This window comes from Tympanuchus pallidicinctus, unplaced genomic scaffold (genome assembly GCF_026119805.1).
Source record: "Tympanuchus pallidicinctus isolate F22 unplaced genomic scaffold, pur_lepc_1.0 scaffold2, whole genome shotgun sequence".
NCBI lineage: Eukaryota > Metazoa > Chordata > Aves > Galliformes > Phasianidae > Tympanuchus > Tympanuchus pallidicinctus.
In genome coordinates, this window is record NW_026294721.1 from 13,992,191 (window position 1) to 14,009,119 (window position 16,929).

Here is a 16,929-nt window from a genome sequence, read left to right on the forward strand (position 1 = left end):
GAATACTGATTTGAACCTAAGCATTACGTCACTACTCACAGATCCTGACAACACAAAACTTTACAGCTGCATCAGCAGTGCACTTCTAATTTACTCTGTTCAGAAATGCACTCTTATAATCTTCCTTCATTTCTTTAAAGTCTTTCCTGTTGGCTGAAACTTATTACATTATGAATGTAACAATGTTGAAAATACCAATGAAAACATGTTAACAGTGGAAAAGCAATCCACTTTTTCTGGTGAAAATCTTTTAAGAAAGAGGTACCAAGTATCATAACCTTACACAAGTACCATCATTTATTCAAGATTATAAGAAAGCACATGAGGCACGTTTCCAAAATCCTTAATTTTATTGTTTGCCTAAACTGTAGCATCATGTACAGCCCTCATCTCTAGCACAGCAAAGCAGCTCAGCACACACAAAGCCCTGTTCAAGACCAGCAGAAGTGGAACCTCAGTTACATAATGCAGTACATGCAGGAGTCGGTTTATCATCATATCCAAGTACAGTTACTCTGATTCTTGCTTCTTTCAGGGCTGTTGAAAAGTTTCATTTTAGGAGTGCAAAGAGAAAATAGCTACGACTTTTATAGAGATGATCAAGTTTAAACCCAAATTCTTAAGTCTGAGTTATTAAACTACAGCAGGGACCCTTCTTCAGTTGTGGAAAAAACTGCAAAACAAAGAAAAAACATTAGTCACTTGGTTGTATGAAGCAAACCAAGAACATGAGCGGACTAAGCCCTGGCTCATGCTAAGTATACTCCCATTTCTGTCAAAAGTTTTTTCAGCTTTAGTTTCCTACTCCTGGCAGTTTCTCTGAGGTGAAATGTAAGTAGGTATAAAGCCAATTACTTCTGGAGGGCTTTGCCACTATGTAGCTTGGCTGAAAACTTGAGAACTTATCAGAGGAGTCTGCATGGGGATAACAGTGAGGCTACAGAAACAGACGCAGTTTTTATTAATTTCTGCAAGTCGATTATGAATTGCTTTTAAAATTTAAATGGTTAACTACTAAGCAGCAGTTCTGATAAACAAACTTTATTCTTCCAAATTCTGAATATAATTATCTGAATTGCACTTTTCCCATCCATCTGTTGTATTTGTTATTTATCACATTCCTGGCTTAAATCCAAAAACAGTGCAAGAGGGAAGAAAAGGCAGAAGGGAGAAATGAGCCCAATTCAAACAGCTAGAATTGAAATACTGTAGGATTCAGACATAAATTCTAAGATGCAGCAACATATAAGTTGCTCAAAATGACACTAATTTGTTATCAACAGATGGAACAACTACCTCAGTACGTACCAAAGACTCAGACAGTCAGTCAGGGAGTCCTGAGCTACCAGGTACTCAGGGGAGTTTAGGTTCTGTGAATCCTCAGAAGCTACAGTATGAATTTCCAACTTTAGATCTTGGAACACCCCTATTCATGCCCCCTGAAAGATCCCCAACATCAAAATAAAGAGAATTACGGCAGGATTACTCTTAGATACATTTTACTGTGCTGCAAGATGGAGCTTTACCTGAAGTAAATCCTTAACCTCTAAAGAAGCCAATAATGTAGGAGCAGAACTCATGCAGGGATTCCCAGCAATGTTCCCGAGCCAGTTTCATTGCTTCGGTTTCATTTTCAGAACCTTGACCAGGCTGGGTTGGTTTTATACGAGGTAACATTGCAGGTTTCCCCATTTTCTTAACAGAGCTCTTCCCAGCTCCTCTCACAGAAGCTGAAGTTTTCTGGGATGATTTGTCCCGATTTGCCACATCTTCTGGCCCCATGCCAGCAGCTACTTGCTTCATGAGAGCATCCACAGGAGCCTTTTGGCACATGCTGGCCTTCAATATTTGTGTAGATTCGCAGGCATGAGGGAGCTTTCTGAGTTCCATGGCAATTTGATTCCAATACATTTTTGGATTGTTTCGGAAAGGATTACAAAGCAATGGCACACCAGTGTATTCACACCAGTAGGACTTGCCTTGGCCTTTGCATTCAATTCTTGCTTTCATCTCTTCATCCCCACTTATGCTCATTGTGCAGACATCTTTGTTTTTAGTCCGAAAATTGATTTCTTCACCATTGCTTCTTTTCTTTGGTTTCAGCTTTTGTCCCAATCCTCCCATGCCACAGATCACTACCAGGAAAAGAAGAGCAACTCCCTTCATGGCAAGCAGAATTGACTGTGATCCTTCAGCAAAATGATCTGAAAAAGTGGTAGTAGTAAGTACCCGGCTGCTCTCAATTTAAAGGCTTGGTGCACAAAGAAGCCTCTTTTCAGCTACATGTGGGATGGATGTAATTTTTTTTAATATTTATTTAAATAATAAATCACCCTTCAGTAGGCATGCACCCATAATTTATAGCCTGAGGAAGTGTCAAATAAGCTGTGAACTCTCATGAAGGTAACAAGACAAATCTTGTAAATGCAGTTAAATACAGAACGATAGTTGTATAACTGAGAAGCACATTCCTATCCAGAATGAACATGTCATATCTGATTTTGAACAGGACTTTTCCATTCTCCAGCTGCTTTACAGCTATCTTCAAGACAGAACTTGTAATGCAATTTTGAAGTAAAAAAGATCGAAGTGCCAAAACAATCTATGCAGCTACCTCTGGATGATTATGTACATGTGACTCTACTGAGACTCATGAAGGCCAAGTGTGTTGCACTTGGGTTGGGGCCATCCCAGATATGTCTACAGACTGGCAGAAGAACTCACTGACAGCAGCCCTGCTCAGAAGGACTTGGGGGGGTCTTGATGGCCAAAAGTTGGACCTGAGCCAGCAAAGTGCACTTGCAGCCCAGAAGGGCAAAGCATCTTGGGCTGCATCAACAGAAGTGTAGCCAGCAGGAAGAGGGAGGGGATTGTCTCTCTCTGTTCTGCCCTTATGAGACCCTGAGTGCAGTATTGTGTCTAGGCCTGGGGCCTCCGGCACAAGAAGGACACAGTGCTGTTGGAGCAGGTCCAGAGGATGCTCAGAGGGCTGGAAAACATCTCCTCTGAATAAAGGCTGAGATACGTGGGCTTGTGCAGCCTGGGGAAGAGAAAGCTCCAGTGAGACCTCATTGTGGCCTTCTAGTACTTGAAGAGGGCTTATAAATTGGAAGGAGACTGACTTTTTAAATGTGCAGACAGTGGCAATTTTTTTACTTAGAGGGTAGTGAAGCACAGAAGTTGTGAATGCTCCATCCCTGGAGGTGTTCAAGACCAGGTTGGACGGGGCATTGTGCAGCCTGAGCTGGGGGGTGGGATGGAATTAAATGATCTTTGAGGTCCATTCCAACCCCAACCATTCTGTGATTCTATGAGTAAGATAAGGATAAGTATTATTGCAGGACAAGTATCCCCCACAGCTCATTAGCTTGAGTCCTACATCTCTGCATAAATCACATCATTTGTGGAAGTTAGAAGCTCCCTCACACGGGGTCGACTCTTTCCTGCTCCCGTCCTTGGTCTTCTTTCTTACATGAGATGAAGTCTCCACAAAAAGTAAAATGCACATCAAAAATTTGTTACTGAGGTAAAAATCTTAAAAAATATCATTTTTTAACTAATTGCAAATATTCTGAAATATTTATGTGACAAAACAAGCGAGAATCAAACATCAGCTAGTTAAGCAAATTATTTTTTATTTAAATGAACTGGGAACATCTCAAATTAAAAATAGAAGCTTTTAAAAATCTACAGTTCTGAACATTACATATACACATTATGCTACATACTGTCAATTAGAAATGCTTCAGTTTATGACCTAAAAATAAAAAAATAAGGTTATTGCAGATTAAAGATTGGTTGACTTGTCAGCATTTTTTTAATAGTTATGTGAATGATTTTCAGGATTATACATACTTCAAGCCAGTAAATACTGACCTATTAAGAGACACTACTGGAGATCAGTATGCCCAATTATTTCATACACTGTAAGTTCTACACTAGTAAGATAAACACTTGTGGCCCTTTTGATGAATTCTGCTGTTAACTAATTCAGCAACACACTTGTATGCCTAAATTCAAGGCAGTAAGTCTAACAGTAGAAACATTAACTCCAGTTGCTAAATGCCTGAACTTCAACGTTGGAAATCATATTTGGAAACTGTGAGACAAATTACTATCACTGGCCTCTGCGAGAGGTACAGTTGAACAGTGATGCTATTAAGGATGTTAAAGAAGTGGGTACAAACGAGGAAAAGGGAGACAGGATGTAAAGCATTCTAAAAATCACCAACATTATGACATCTTTCATGCTCTTTTTGAATACTACTGAACTCCAGAAAGCTTAGCTTTTTGCTGCATGAAGCATTACGCACACTCCCAGCCCTCCCACCCAAATACAGTTTCAAACCAAACATCTCCCTTTTAGGTCTACACTGCAAAAATCACTGAACATTAAATAATAATTAAAAAAAAAGGGAGAAAACAGAAATGCAACTGACCTTTTCAGAGACGCAAAAAGACACTGTGCATCCCATTACACACATAAAATTTAGTCCAAAGTGGTCATTCAAGAGCACCAAATAGCAACATTGATCATGCTGGTAAATTCATTTGTGAAACGTACTATACAATATTAAAATCTTAACTAAACACTTACATGTTTTAAGAAAAACATATATACAAAAGTCTCTGTATACAAAATGTATTTTTATGTAAACGTGTCTGTACCGTATTTAACACATCTCAACAATTTAAGATAAGAATTTGACCAGCTGTCAGAAAACTGCTAAGCAAAGTCAGTTAATCTAATTAATTTATATCCTGTGTTGCAAGATAGAAAGCTATTATGTAAAAAAAGTAAAAAAAAAAAAAAAAAAAAGAAAAGAAAAGAAAAGAAAAGATAATAATAATATAATAATTCAAGCCTTGAACAGTGGTATTTGAGAGGCAGTGCCCTGGTCACAAAATATCCTGTACAGTAGCTTATGGCATAACATTCAATAGTACATTTGTGATTTACAGTACAGGTCTCACAAAACAAGTGGCTCAGTATTTTGAAGACGATTGCAAATGCCAGTGCACTTGGAAAAATATCAATATATTCCCATAGAAGAATCTTGAGCCTCATTTCTATAGCCTGCAAATAACCACAAATAGAAAATACAATTCAGGAAAATTTGACAGAATTATACTATAATTCAACAAGAATGAAGGCACAGATTTTCATACTGACACGAATATAGTTCAGTAGTTTTTGAAAAATTATTTTTAACTTGCAGCATTAATGCTAAAGAAAACAGAACAGTTTTCATAAAAAAATATGAAAGCAGTAGTAGGTCTAGAATTCACTCTAAAAGCTTTTTGCTTACCCCTTTATGATTCCAGTTTCTGTTACCACTGTTCCACAGAGCTACACAAGAAAACAAACAAACACAAATCAAACCCATAAATTTCTCTTGCCCACAAACAGTAGAACAGAAGTACCACGTCTGGCTGTAAAGTGAGACAGGCTCAGTTGGCACAAACCAATCACAAACTTAACCTCTTATTCAAGAGAAAACAGATTTATGGTTTTCAACCAACCTTTCCTGTTACATCTATTTTAGAGAGAAGTGCTTCCATTACCAATTCAACACCACTGACTTCCTCTGAACAGACCAATCCAGCCTCCAATTCTGCTCTCACAAAAATGGTGCCTGAATTTGAGGTTATTTATATCTTTCACAAATATACCTATGTGAGATACTTATACAAATGTAAACATATCTCATATGGATCTCAATCTTGTATTTACATATCCCTTCTATGAAGAAAGATATTCGGATCTTTCCAGCAAACCAATTCAGATGATTTCCAAGAACAAAATCTACTTAGGATTGTTCACATCTGCAAAAGTACAGGTGTACATAGATTTTATTAAACTCATCTTTCCCAGAGTGTCTGAAATCATTTGCAGGAACTGAGAAAAAGCAAGGACAGCATAAAGGCAAATGGTTTGCTCAAACAAAAATGAAGAACTAGACTCTCTTGTATGGGAACCCTGGACTGAGAAACACAAAGCACGTATCTAATACAGTCACTTTTCAAATGATCTGAGTTAAAGTACTGGTTCAAACTCAATTCTTACATTGTATAATGGAAGCCAGCTTTGAATAACTCTATTAAAATTTAGTAAAAGGAAGACAGAATTGAACTAGTGGGTTTAAAAGATTAATTTATGTTAATATTCAGATTATTCAGGGACACTGTCTTAAACTATTCATCAATCACTGAAATATCATGAAATATTGTGCTCTAAACTCCAAGGTTATTAACAGTCATGTTAAAGATTCAAAGATCAGAAAGGGACTTCTAAAACCTGAGCAATTATTAGTTTCCTCTTATGTAAATATGAAAAGTCAAAATGGAGCTCTTAGATGTGCCAGTAGAGACTAGTTTTTAATTAGACACTCTGTAGGTTTATTTAGGTAGTCCTTAAAGTACAGTACAGGCTTTGACAATCCTGAACATTAAAATCACTATAACCAGTTATATAAAAATACATCAGCACAAGTTAATGTGGAATCAAAATTTGGTCACTAAATAATTACTGCAGAATACAGTTCTAATACACAATAATATACAACTGATGCAGCCATAAAATCTGGCAAGTCTTCCAAACCATCAGCTTTTTTAACCATTACTAAAAGAACAATGCTATCCGATTTGTCTGCCAACACTCAACCTACACTCAACCTATTGAAAATCAATCACTATGTTGTAAATTAAGGCACAGCAAGCTACAGATTTTAATCACAGATTAGACCCTTCCTTAAGCAACTCGGGTATCTTGCAAACCCTAGTATTAAAGCTTTGGGATGCCCTATGTTATCTGTACAGGAATGGTGTGTCTCACATCTAGCTGAGATTTTAAAGCACCAGTGTTGCAGAGCCAGCAAAGAACCCAAATCTCCTGCCTTTTAAATATAACTTGAATTTCTTGTTTCGTGAAGTCACGCTAGTTCTGCCCATGCAGAAACATCCATTTTATCTGCTCATGTCTTCTGCATATCCTGCAAAAGCTCTTTACCACATCATCTAAAAAACCATAATATAAACAGGCTTATTCTGGTGACAGAGCAAATGAGCAATTAAACATTATGTTTATCTGCAGGGCCTCTACTGCTCCTCATTAGAATTTTGAATGATCAGGAGAAAAAGCTGATTTTATAAAATCTGGCTTTGTGTTCCATGTATTGCACAGGAAGAATATGTGAAATTAATTAGTTTGTAAATTTGCACCCCGTTCTGTCGAAGGTAATATATAAAAAGATGTATTTGCTACAGATCTTTGTAGCAGAAGATTAAAAAAAAGACTCAGGAGCAAGAATGCATCCCTCCCTACGACTCTATATTCCTACTGAAGTATTTTAATACACTTACTAATTTATGACCGCCCACTATACTAGATAAATACCTCATTATATGGACTGTAAGTTCAAGTGTAGGCAACTCATTTGTTAAATCATTGGAAATCATTACAAAATCTGCTGTTACTTCCAGAGTATTTGAGAAATATAAATCAAACAGCATTTTCTATAGAGTAACCATGCAAAAAAATAAGTGGAGAAGTAAGTGATTCACTTGAAAACATGCAGAAAATTGGAGAGGTGATTAATACAGTAGATTAGGCAAGGACACATGGAAACATGCAGTTTCAGACTTGGTTTACCTTGTAATAACAGGATTGTGTATACCATATAAATGCTCTTTATGATAACCATTATTACCATTTTCCATACTGTAATAAAATAAATACACCAAGAAAAAACATGTTAACTGTAAGATGCACTATGTACAGTATGGCTTCCAAGACATGTAAATGGATGATGGTATTATATGCAAAGGTAAACTGTTTCTGTACAATAAAAGATATCTTTTCTTTTGTAACATTCAGGAGTTATGCAATAACTATAATCTTAATATTCTCCAAAAATTAATTATTAAGATATTTCTGTAGACTTGGATACTCTAATGTAAAGTCTGGTGAAACAAGCTATGTTACTTCTGTTGAAGTAACAAGTTAAATGAAAAATATAAACCCTCCCACCTGAATAAAGTAATTTTACCAAATACCAACAAAAATGTCTTACTTTTCCAAGGGTATAGTTTCAACACTAAAAAACACAAAAAAGGAGTCGTTAACTAGACAACAAAATAAGTAAGTAATTTTAGCTTACACGCCTGTTCCTGCTCTACTGACTTCTGAATGTGAAATGAAAAATGGTCAGTGTGAAACTGGAGGAATGCAGTGCACAGGCTAACTGAACAATGAGCTAAACAAAGAGCAGAAAAGAAAACAGTAAAAACAAAACTGATTGGAAAATATGTAAGAACAGTTATCATAAAGTAAAGTGCCAAGTCCCTGAGACAGAGGAACTGCAAGTGAAAAAGGAAAGACTAGTTAGGAATAACTAAGACAGTAAGGAAGTAAATAGTTAATTCAAGATTACAAAGGAGGTATAATTCATTTTAAAAGGTAACTCAGCAAAGCTAATCATCTCTACACTAGCAGATATTTATATAAAGACTGTACATAAAGCTATGAAGACCTCATTCTGAAGAAGGTTTCTCATAGTCAGAGCTGGCAATATCTACAGTCATGACAAGTTGAGTTCATCAAAGTCCACCTGCATGAAGCACTTTGCAGGCACCAACCCAAACCTGAGGTGTTTCACAAGCACACGCAGTTCTATCTGACAGCACAGATTAAGGATTACAGCACCTTCATGTGAAACACCAGAAAAAATATTTATGTCCATTTGCCATTTAGCTTGCTTAGAAGCATATACTTACTCATCATACACATCCTCTGTATCCATTCTACGATAGTATTTGGAGAGTTTCACAGCAAAAATTATGGCAGGAATTAAAAATATTGAAGAGCCTCCCAAACCAAACCAGAAGGTATTCTGAAACAAAACAAAATCCAAGATAAAAAGATTGCAGAGAACAGCTATTCAGAGAACACGGCAGAAATTACTGCCATGGGTCTGTGCGCTCTCTGAGTTTCCTTATACTAGTGTGGAACAGGCAGCATGTTAAGCACTTCCACAGGAAATGTGAACTGAAGCACAAACAGCACCTATCTTACAAACGTGGCCAAAAAGAACACTGTCCAAAGATGCTCAAATTCATACAGGCATAGTGTCCTAAGCAGTAATCTCAGCGCAGTCAGCACTGAGCTATAAAGTGATTTTGTCTCTCTGCATTAATTTGCAGCCACATTTTTTCTTGCTACTTTAAAGTTATTATCTGTGATTCTTTAAAAATCGGAGCTTCCAACACCTTCTCAAGGTGCTTTTTAACTTGCCAGCTGATGCAAGCTTACAGAATTTTATGTTTTATGTTTTATTTTATTTTATATTTTCACACAGGCGAGGTGAGTTGCTCTCTGATGTTAGAATCATGATTTTTCAAATTTGACTTGTAATAGCTAGAGGCATTTTGACTTGTATGTGACTCAGCTAAGTCCTATCACCATGAAAATTGTAATCCATCTACCACTGGATGGCTAGTTGCTACTCTGAGAACAGAAGCTCTGTAACTTATGAGGTGATCCATCTGGCAGAAGACTTCATAATAAAGAATTATCAGGGTTAGAGTAGCTTTGACTGCATACATTTATACTGTTACTATGATTATTACTTGGCCATAATTGTGATACAACAAAATAATAGCTAGGAAATGTTTAGGTGGTTTCCATACATGTTGTTGCTTATTCTGTTTTTACTATATGCTTCTCTTTTGCAAGATGAAAAAGCCAACGCTGGCCTTGCGTACTGCTAGAAGTCATGCTCCAAGTTTGCATTGTACGGGAAGGATTCAATATTGGTCAGTTGCAAGTGATGTGATAAAAAAGAATCCTTTTATTTATTTACAGTTCAAATTTGAATAAATTTAGTAAAATAGTTACTTTTACAGGATTCTTTCTAATTAAAGCCTAATTTTAATGAAAACATAAATCAAGTCCAGTGTTGGTTGGTTGACCCAAATTGGAACATTTTCTCCTTGAATAACCTTGGATGTGATCTTTTATCATCATACTTAAATGATGAAATGGTCTAGATGAAATAATCAAATGTAGATTTATGTTCAAAGAATTTTCCACTCGGTGCCCTGATTTTGAGTAACAAAAAAGATTTCTTACCACAGAATCAGTTACATAGCTGCATAAAAATATATCCACTGCTGTATCTATCACATTGGCAATTGGCTTGCATGCTGCTACCTCCATGGCAATCTGAAAGACAGACATTAAAGAAAACAGTCTGAAGTACATAACAGATTAAAAGAACCTCACATCTTGCTTACAGCTACAGTTACTGTTTACTATATTGTTGTCTCTCACTCTCTCTAAATTTAGAATATTCCAGTGGGGTATGCTATTACTGAATTTATAAATCTTTAAAACATCAGCTCAATTTCTCAAAGACTGAAGCTGAAGAAAGAAAAATAAAGATGCTAATGATATGATACTAATTTGAACTAAGCAGGTCAAGCTCAGTACAACATTAGCACCAATAGTAGACTGCAGGCTAGCCCTGGAAAAAAGATAATATACTAAATTTGCATTTTATTCCAGTCAGTACTACTCATGATTTCTAGTCTACTTCAAAGAAAACTATTTATGGAAGACAGGTTTCCTCCTTCATACCTAGCACAAATATCTTGAAATTACTGAAATTACAAAACATGCTATCAACATAACTTTTCTGTTATTACTATTGAGCTCCATCATGCTTTTAAAAGCAGGGTCTCTCAAAAAGCAAATGCACCTTACCGACTCCTTCACCCACTCAATGTATTGCTCAAAGTAGCCAACGATGGTGTCCATGTACTTCTTTGTTTCCTAAAACCAGACAGAAGTAAGTGAGCCTTGGAAACAGTTCCATGACACTGTGAACAAATGTACTTAAATTAGATGAAGCTTACCTGGACAATAACTAGAGAAGCATTGTTATTTATGAGAAGCTGGGCAGCATTAACAGCACTAATGACATTTTTCACCTTTACCTGGATTGAAAGAAAAGGCTTTTAATATAAATGAAACCCTTTTAAGCAGTTACAATGACTCTGCAGCCACTGCCATTAAGCTATTATCTTGATAAACCAGTAGCACTGTCCTGATAAAACTTGACAAAACATACAATTTCAGATAGAGTCTGAGCAACCTTCAGACACTAAGCCTCAGCCTAAGGATTCACAACCATCTGACAAAAACCTCACACTACTAAAAGGAGAAGAGTATCAGTGGTTATGAAAAGCAAGTTATGCAACTGAATTTATATACAACACCAGCTTTCTCTTCTATTCTGTTTGGCTTGTTTTTTTTCCTTTCCTTAGGTCCAGAGATACTTTAATCACCCGGGGCAGTCAATCCTTGGGTCCTACAAAACTGACCGAAATCACAAAAAAGCTAAATTTAAGATTTTACCTAACCATAGAATTTGAAGTGTACTCTGTTTCAGGACACATCAATATACACACATGCACCAGCATATACACACAAAGCATACAGGAACAACTCTTGATTACCAGCTAAAGTATTACTGCTATTCAACATTCAGAAGGTTGGACATATTCATACACTTTGTCAATGCATGTGTAATCCCACCAAGTCTCCCAAAAAACATACATACATACAGCCTTTACCTGTATTTCTTACATAAACTTAAGGCTCAAACACCATCTTTTTCTTATCAGCACCTTATTTCCATGCCTATTACACTCACCATCATATTCTGAAATAAATCTGCTTGGTCTGCTGTTGTGAACAGGTCAAAAATCTTAACGGGAAGAACCATGGTAGGTGAGGACCATCAAGCTGTTCTAACTAGGATCTTCAGTGCTAATACAGCTGAATTTTTGCCACAGGAGCCAAAGCAGACTGGAGATGACAGAAAGCTTTGCTGCCACAAAAGCAGCCATCCTGCTGCTTATCTTCCTCAGGCTGGCAGAGCCTGAAGACAACTGGTTTCACTATGGTGCAAGCATTAGCTGCTATTTACAGGGGAAACGTGAGCTGCCCTGGAGAAGCCTTCCTACAAACCCACCTTCCCACACTTTGGCTGATGCTGCAGAAAGAGGAAGGGGATGACTGTAATGCTAAAGTCACAGGACCTAGTGGGAACAGAACACTGGATAAGAGCTGGGTAAGAATGTGGATTTCAAAGCTCTCTTTTCTCAGATGTATTTTGAGGTTTTGTTTCTTGGCTGTTCTCCCACTCCAAGTTTTGCTGTCAATGACTCTATAAAAAAATCCTACCTTTTTAGTAACATATAATCACAATGTATTGAACTGTACTTAAATCTATTTTATCACCTGATAATGACGTTTATAATCTGTATTTTAAAAAGCATTCTATTTTACCCCTCTCTTCTACAAAGAAGGGAAAATCAAGGTAGAAAAAGCTGTGCAGAAGAGATGTGTGAATCTCTATTACCACCTCAACGCACTAAGTAGCTTTATAATAACAGAGCAACCAGAAAAAGTAAAAGCTGCACTGAAAATATACTCTATGCATATGTGGTGGATGATTTAAAACACATTAAAATGTTTCTGCTGACAGAGAGAAAAACTTACCATAAGTTCAGATGATGTCCTCTTCAGCAGCCTAATGCTCTGATTTAAAGTGCTCTATTAGAGAGAAAGGGAAGAAAAAAACCCCAAAGATTTAGTTCATCATTATAGGCAAGCGCCTGCTTGTTTTTTGTATGTATGTTTTGATTCTGGATAGATTATTTTGTTTCTAATATGACATACCACATTATATATAGTAAATGCAGTTGAATTAGCTTAAAATAAATATATTGTGTTTTTAATTGATTCAGTATTTTACCCAAAGAAGTAAGTAGCTATAAATTATGTATTGGAAGACTTCAAATTAACTCCAAACTATTATTACAACAATAAACTGGGAAAGATTTATTTGGGAAAAGAAAGAACAGTGAAAAATCAGAACTGAGCCTTCAGAGTACTTTGATACTATGCATTCTTAGAAGGGAAAAAGCACTTACCCTAGCTTTAACATATTTCTTGACAGTCAGTTTTGTAAAAGGAAAAAGAGATGAGAATAATTAGGAGTTAATTAGAAAGAACAGCACTGAATCAGAGGCCTAATGACTTTTTTCTTTTTTTTTTTTTACAGGCCTTTGATAGGGGCAGCAATACTATATCTGATGTTACAATAAACTAAAAGCCTTCACATCATGTAGAGAAAAAAGCCAACAGTTACAAGCTGCATGAATGAGACTCACAGCTGGATGCTATACAGATCAGTGCCTGGCAAAAGCAGTCAGAAAGAGCCCTTTCAAATCTTGTACAGCATCAACAAAAAAGATTTTTCTTTGGCTCTAAGTGATACTATTAGGGGCTCCTGTTCCAGTGTTGGTACATCACTGTGAACTTCAGGAAATAAAGTGTAAAAGTCATAACTGCTGTTATAACAGATGACAAATGATAAGGAAAAAGGAAAATGAGTGATTTAGGGTTAGAATTCTGGAAAATTCTCCTGCTTCATCTTTTATTCACATATAATCACAAAATAGAAAAAAAAAAAAAAGAGCTCCCAATATTAGACATTATTATAAGGTAGAAGTATCAGAAGTAGGTTAAATATTTATTAAATGCACACTTTAACCAGATTACTCTTTGGTGACAATACAAATACAATCTATGCTTACACACTACGAACTGCAGCTTTCTAAACTGTGTTAAAGATTCAGGGATTCACATTGTTTTTTACAAGTATGTTTAAACATCAATTTCATATTTTACCATAGCTTGCTCCAGTGGAACAACTTGCTGGCTATGAATCATCCGAATGTTGTTTGCGTGTCCTTTTAAGGCATTTTCTAGGGCTCCTTTTGGCTGCAAAAATAAAGAAATTATGCCCTATTATTCAATAGTTTCACCACTTTCAAACAAAGGAAAAAAATACAAACTGCAATGCAAGTTGCACATTATTTGCTGCAGAAGAGCTGATGCTAACACCAGGATACGGCAAACTGAACTCAACATAGAGAGGGGAAAAAATCACCGTATTAATGATTCAAAGCTCAGTAATGAAAGCACACATATTAAGCTGCTTCTCTGTCTGTATCATCACTGGTTTCATAGAAGAGAATTTCCAGAGTGCACTGTTACTTTAAAGTTACTTTAAAGAGGGAAGAGGGAGCATCCCCTGCTACTCTGCTCTGCTCTGGGCCTGTCCCTGGTGCAGGGGTGCCCTCCACTGGGACGAGTGTTCCTCACTGATGCTCACTGCTTTTATTTTCTGCAGAACGGACAAGGCTCCTTGCCTTCTGAAGGGTACAGAAGTTTCAACACTTCCAGTCAGTGAACTGGGAATGTGTCTGTGAAGGGTGCTGTTCCTTTTAGTGGCTTCCACTGCTCAGTCAAAAGATGTGCTCGTAGCCTGCTTTTACAGCCTGCACACACACCTACAGCTCATGGCAATATATTGCAAAATTTGATTTCAATTTCATAAACACATTTATTTTCCATGGTGAAATCACATTTATTTTCATGGTGAAATCACATTTATTTTCATGGTGAAATCACTTGGTTCCCATTGTTTCCATTTTGGAAATGGAAGAATTTTAGACCTAGACACTGCTGAGAAATCATTAAACCCTGGGGATGGTGGGCAAGGTAACTGTGCATGTGTCTCCTCATATGCACACAGTTGGACACAGTTGTAAGGATTCAGAAACTGCTGGAACTGCAGGAACAGCTGCCCTGAATGCAAATCCAGACTTGTGCAGAGATGAGACCTCTTTCAGGAAAATGTATTTCAAGATGTTTTTCCCAAGACACTCTAATGTGCAACTTTTTACTGAGAAAACTTCAGCAAACATTTTGTACTGATCTGGCAAATACAAAATGGAAAGAGCCAATGTTTCATTTTGTTGAAAATGTGCCTTTTTTCAAAAATTATCTCAGGAAAAGACGTGCTAGTGAAATACCAGAGAAAATGAATGACTAAGTGAATTTTGCTTGAAAACAGAATAAATCCCACGGCAGTACTGTCATAGAGAATGGGAATACATCTGCCACAGTACTGCTTCTTCACTGCTGCCATCACTCTGAGAGTGCCATATCCCGGTGAAAAGCAGCAAAACATTTTCTTGGTTAGGCCTATGATTTTTTAAGATATTTTTTATCTTTGGCATACAATTTTCTGCAACATTTTTCTAGGTCCTCCTGCAGCTTTTCCCATCTCTGCCAGTTCCTCTGACAGCTGCCTGCCAGGGGCTCCGTTCTGTCCTGTCGTTCTCTTTCCAAATAAAAGGGATAAGGAATCCTTACACATTTTACAGATACAATGACCTAAGAAATAGATGTATCGTAAAACCAAAAAGCAAAAGAACAACACTTTTTAGCTGCACGGCTTGCAGGTGTTGATGTGAAGACGTGTTTGCTTCCTGGAAGTATTCATGTGAGCAGTTATTTCAGGTTCTCTGTTCTGAGAGATAAGGATACAGAGCAGCTTCAGCGTGCTTTGTACTAATGCGCTGAATCCCTTTACCTAGTAACATCTGAGGGCAATATTGTTCCTCCTCCACACCATGGTCTCTTGGTTTAAGTTTTTTTTTTTTCCATTTCAGTGTTAAAACATGCATTTCGTGCTGTGCAGAGTGCCAGAGAATTCAAACTAAATGCTCAAAGCCTACCCCAAAAGTTTTTAGATGGATCTATTCTCACTTCTAATGCTTCCTTTAGATTCTATTACAAAAAATAATGAAAAACCACGCTGCCAACGAAACATATTTTCCTTCACTAAGACCCTAATCGGATCTAACTAAAGATCTAACTAACTACCTTTAAAGAGACATCTCAGGGACAATTCTATTAAGTCACAACATGTCTGAAGAACTTCAGCTTCCACTTAAAAAACAGCCTTCCAAACAAAAACTTTCCATCTTATAACCTTTAAAATGGCAGAGTAAAAATGGAAAATGGAAGTGCAGTGTAGCCAAAGTTCCACTTGGTATCAGTTCCAGTTAGCAGACAATCTAAATGGGTAAACAGGCATTATGTGACTCACCCACTGTGCTCAGAGGATAACTACAGCACAAAAAAATCATGAATGCAGTTCTGACAGAAAAATAAATGCAACAGAAGTGATTGATTTATGTAGAAACACAACAGTGACCTTTAACAGTGCTGCCTTCTCTTTGGAGAAAAGATGGAAATCTGATAAATTCCAAACAGCAAGGTCTCACTCTGCTCTCTCTGTCCTTTTGTGATCCTAACGACTGTACAAGTACTACATGTGCAGCAAAACTCTCTCCCATACCACAGTGTGGGAATTTGTCTTGGGCCAGAGCAAGGCAATCTAGTGTCCAAATTGACTCTCATTTTGAAAAATAAATGGAAGGTGACCTTGACATAGATACAAACAAATTAATCAAGTCATTTATTATCTGTTAACACAGCTACGTCATTCTGTGCACATTCATTTGTGGGCAAGTTGTTCTAACCTTTCACCAATGCCAGTGTGTCTACACTCAACAAGCACTACACAACAGACTGGATTTCTTTTGTGAATTTTGCCTCCGTAATGGAGACCCAATTTCCAAGGGAGGCCTTATGAGTTACAACAATATTTATTTCCTTGTAAAATCTTCTGCTCAATAACTGAAAGAAAACTGATTCAAATCTTATTTTCCACCATGCTTCCAGCAATTTTTCTGCTGTCTGGGACCTAAATTATAGAAAACATCACAGGAAATATCACAGTGGACTTAAGTGACTTCTTAAGGAAACTGTGCAACTTCATAAAATTAAATTCCAAAGCAGAAGTTGTACAACTGTTAACATACAAAACTCAAGAATTAGCTCATATACAACATTGTTTTTTCAAACTTTTTCCTTATTTGACAATGGACCAGGTATATGTACCCAAAGTACAAGAACCCTCCTGTACAAAGTCTAAATATTTG

General features: G+C 36.9%; 2 protein-coding genes across 9 annotated transcripts in view; both read right to left on the reverse strand.

Annotated features, from left to right (window-relative positions):
• Positions 1-347: 347 nt before the first annotated feature.
• Positions 348-3,515, reverse strand: FGFBP2 (fibroblast growth factor binding protein 2). Its single transcript, XM_052682261.1, has one exon. The coding sequence runs from the start codon at positions 2,164-2,166 to the stop codon at positions 1,540-1,542; it is 627 nt and encodes a 208-aa protein (XP_052538221.1). The 5' UTR covers positions 2,167-3,515; the 3' UTR covers positions 348-1,539.
• A 1,283-nt stretch (positions 3,516-4,798) lies between these two features.
• The window catches only part of PROM1 (prominin 1), a 58,080-nt gene continuing 45,949 nt past the window's right edge, over positions 4,799-16,929 (reverse strand). For 3 of the 8 annotated variants that reach the window (XM_052682254.1, XM_052682256.1, XM_052682253.1), the window contains 10 exons: positions 13,760-13,852; positions 13,000-13,017; positions 12,566-12,619; positions 10,915-10,995; positions 10,763-10,831; positions 10,130-10,222; positions 8,776-8,891; positions 7,652-7,720; positions 5,310-5,350; positions 4,799-5,077 (listed from right to left, as the gene is read on the reverse strand). In XM_052682254.1, the coding sequence (XP_052538214.1) occupies positions 5,332-5,350; positions 7,652-7,720; positions 8,776-8,891; positions 10,130-10,222; positions 10,763-10,831; positions 10,915-10,995; positions 12,566-12,619; positions 13,000-13,017; positions 13,760-13,852 (612 nt within the window). In that variant the 3' untranslated portion in view covers positions 4,799-5,077; positions 5,310-5,331. The remainder of the gene's footprint in view (positions 5,078-5,309; positions 5,351-7,651; positions 7,721-8,775; positions 8,892-10,129; positions 10,223-10,762; positions 10,832-10,914; positions 10,996-12,565; positions 12,620-12,999; positions 13,018-13,759; positions 13,853-16,929) is intronic. The other 5 variants (XM_052682257.1, XM_052682255.1, XM_052682260.1 and 2 more) reach the window with 3 other exon arrangements.

Bases quoted from the DNA above. Each gene is read 5' to 3' on its own strand.
- FGFBP2 (XM_052682261.1), bottom strand. From the start codon at position 2,166: ATGAAGGGAGTTGCTCTTCTTTTCCTGGTAGTGATCTGTGGCATGGGA.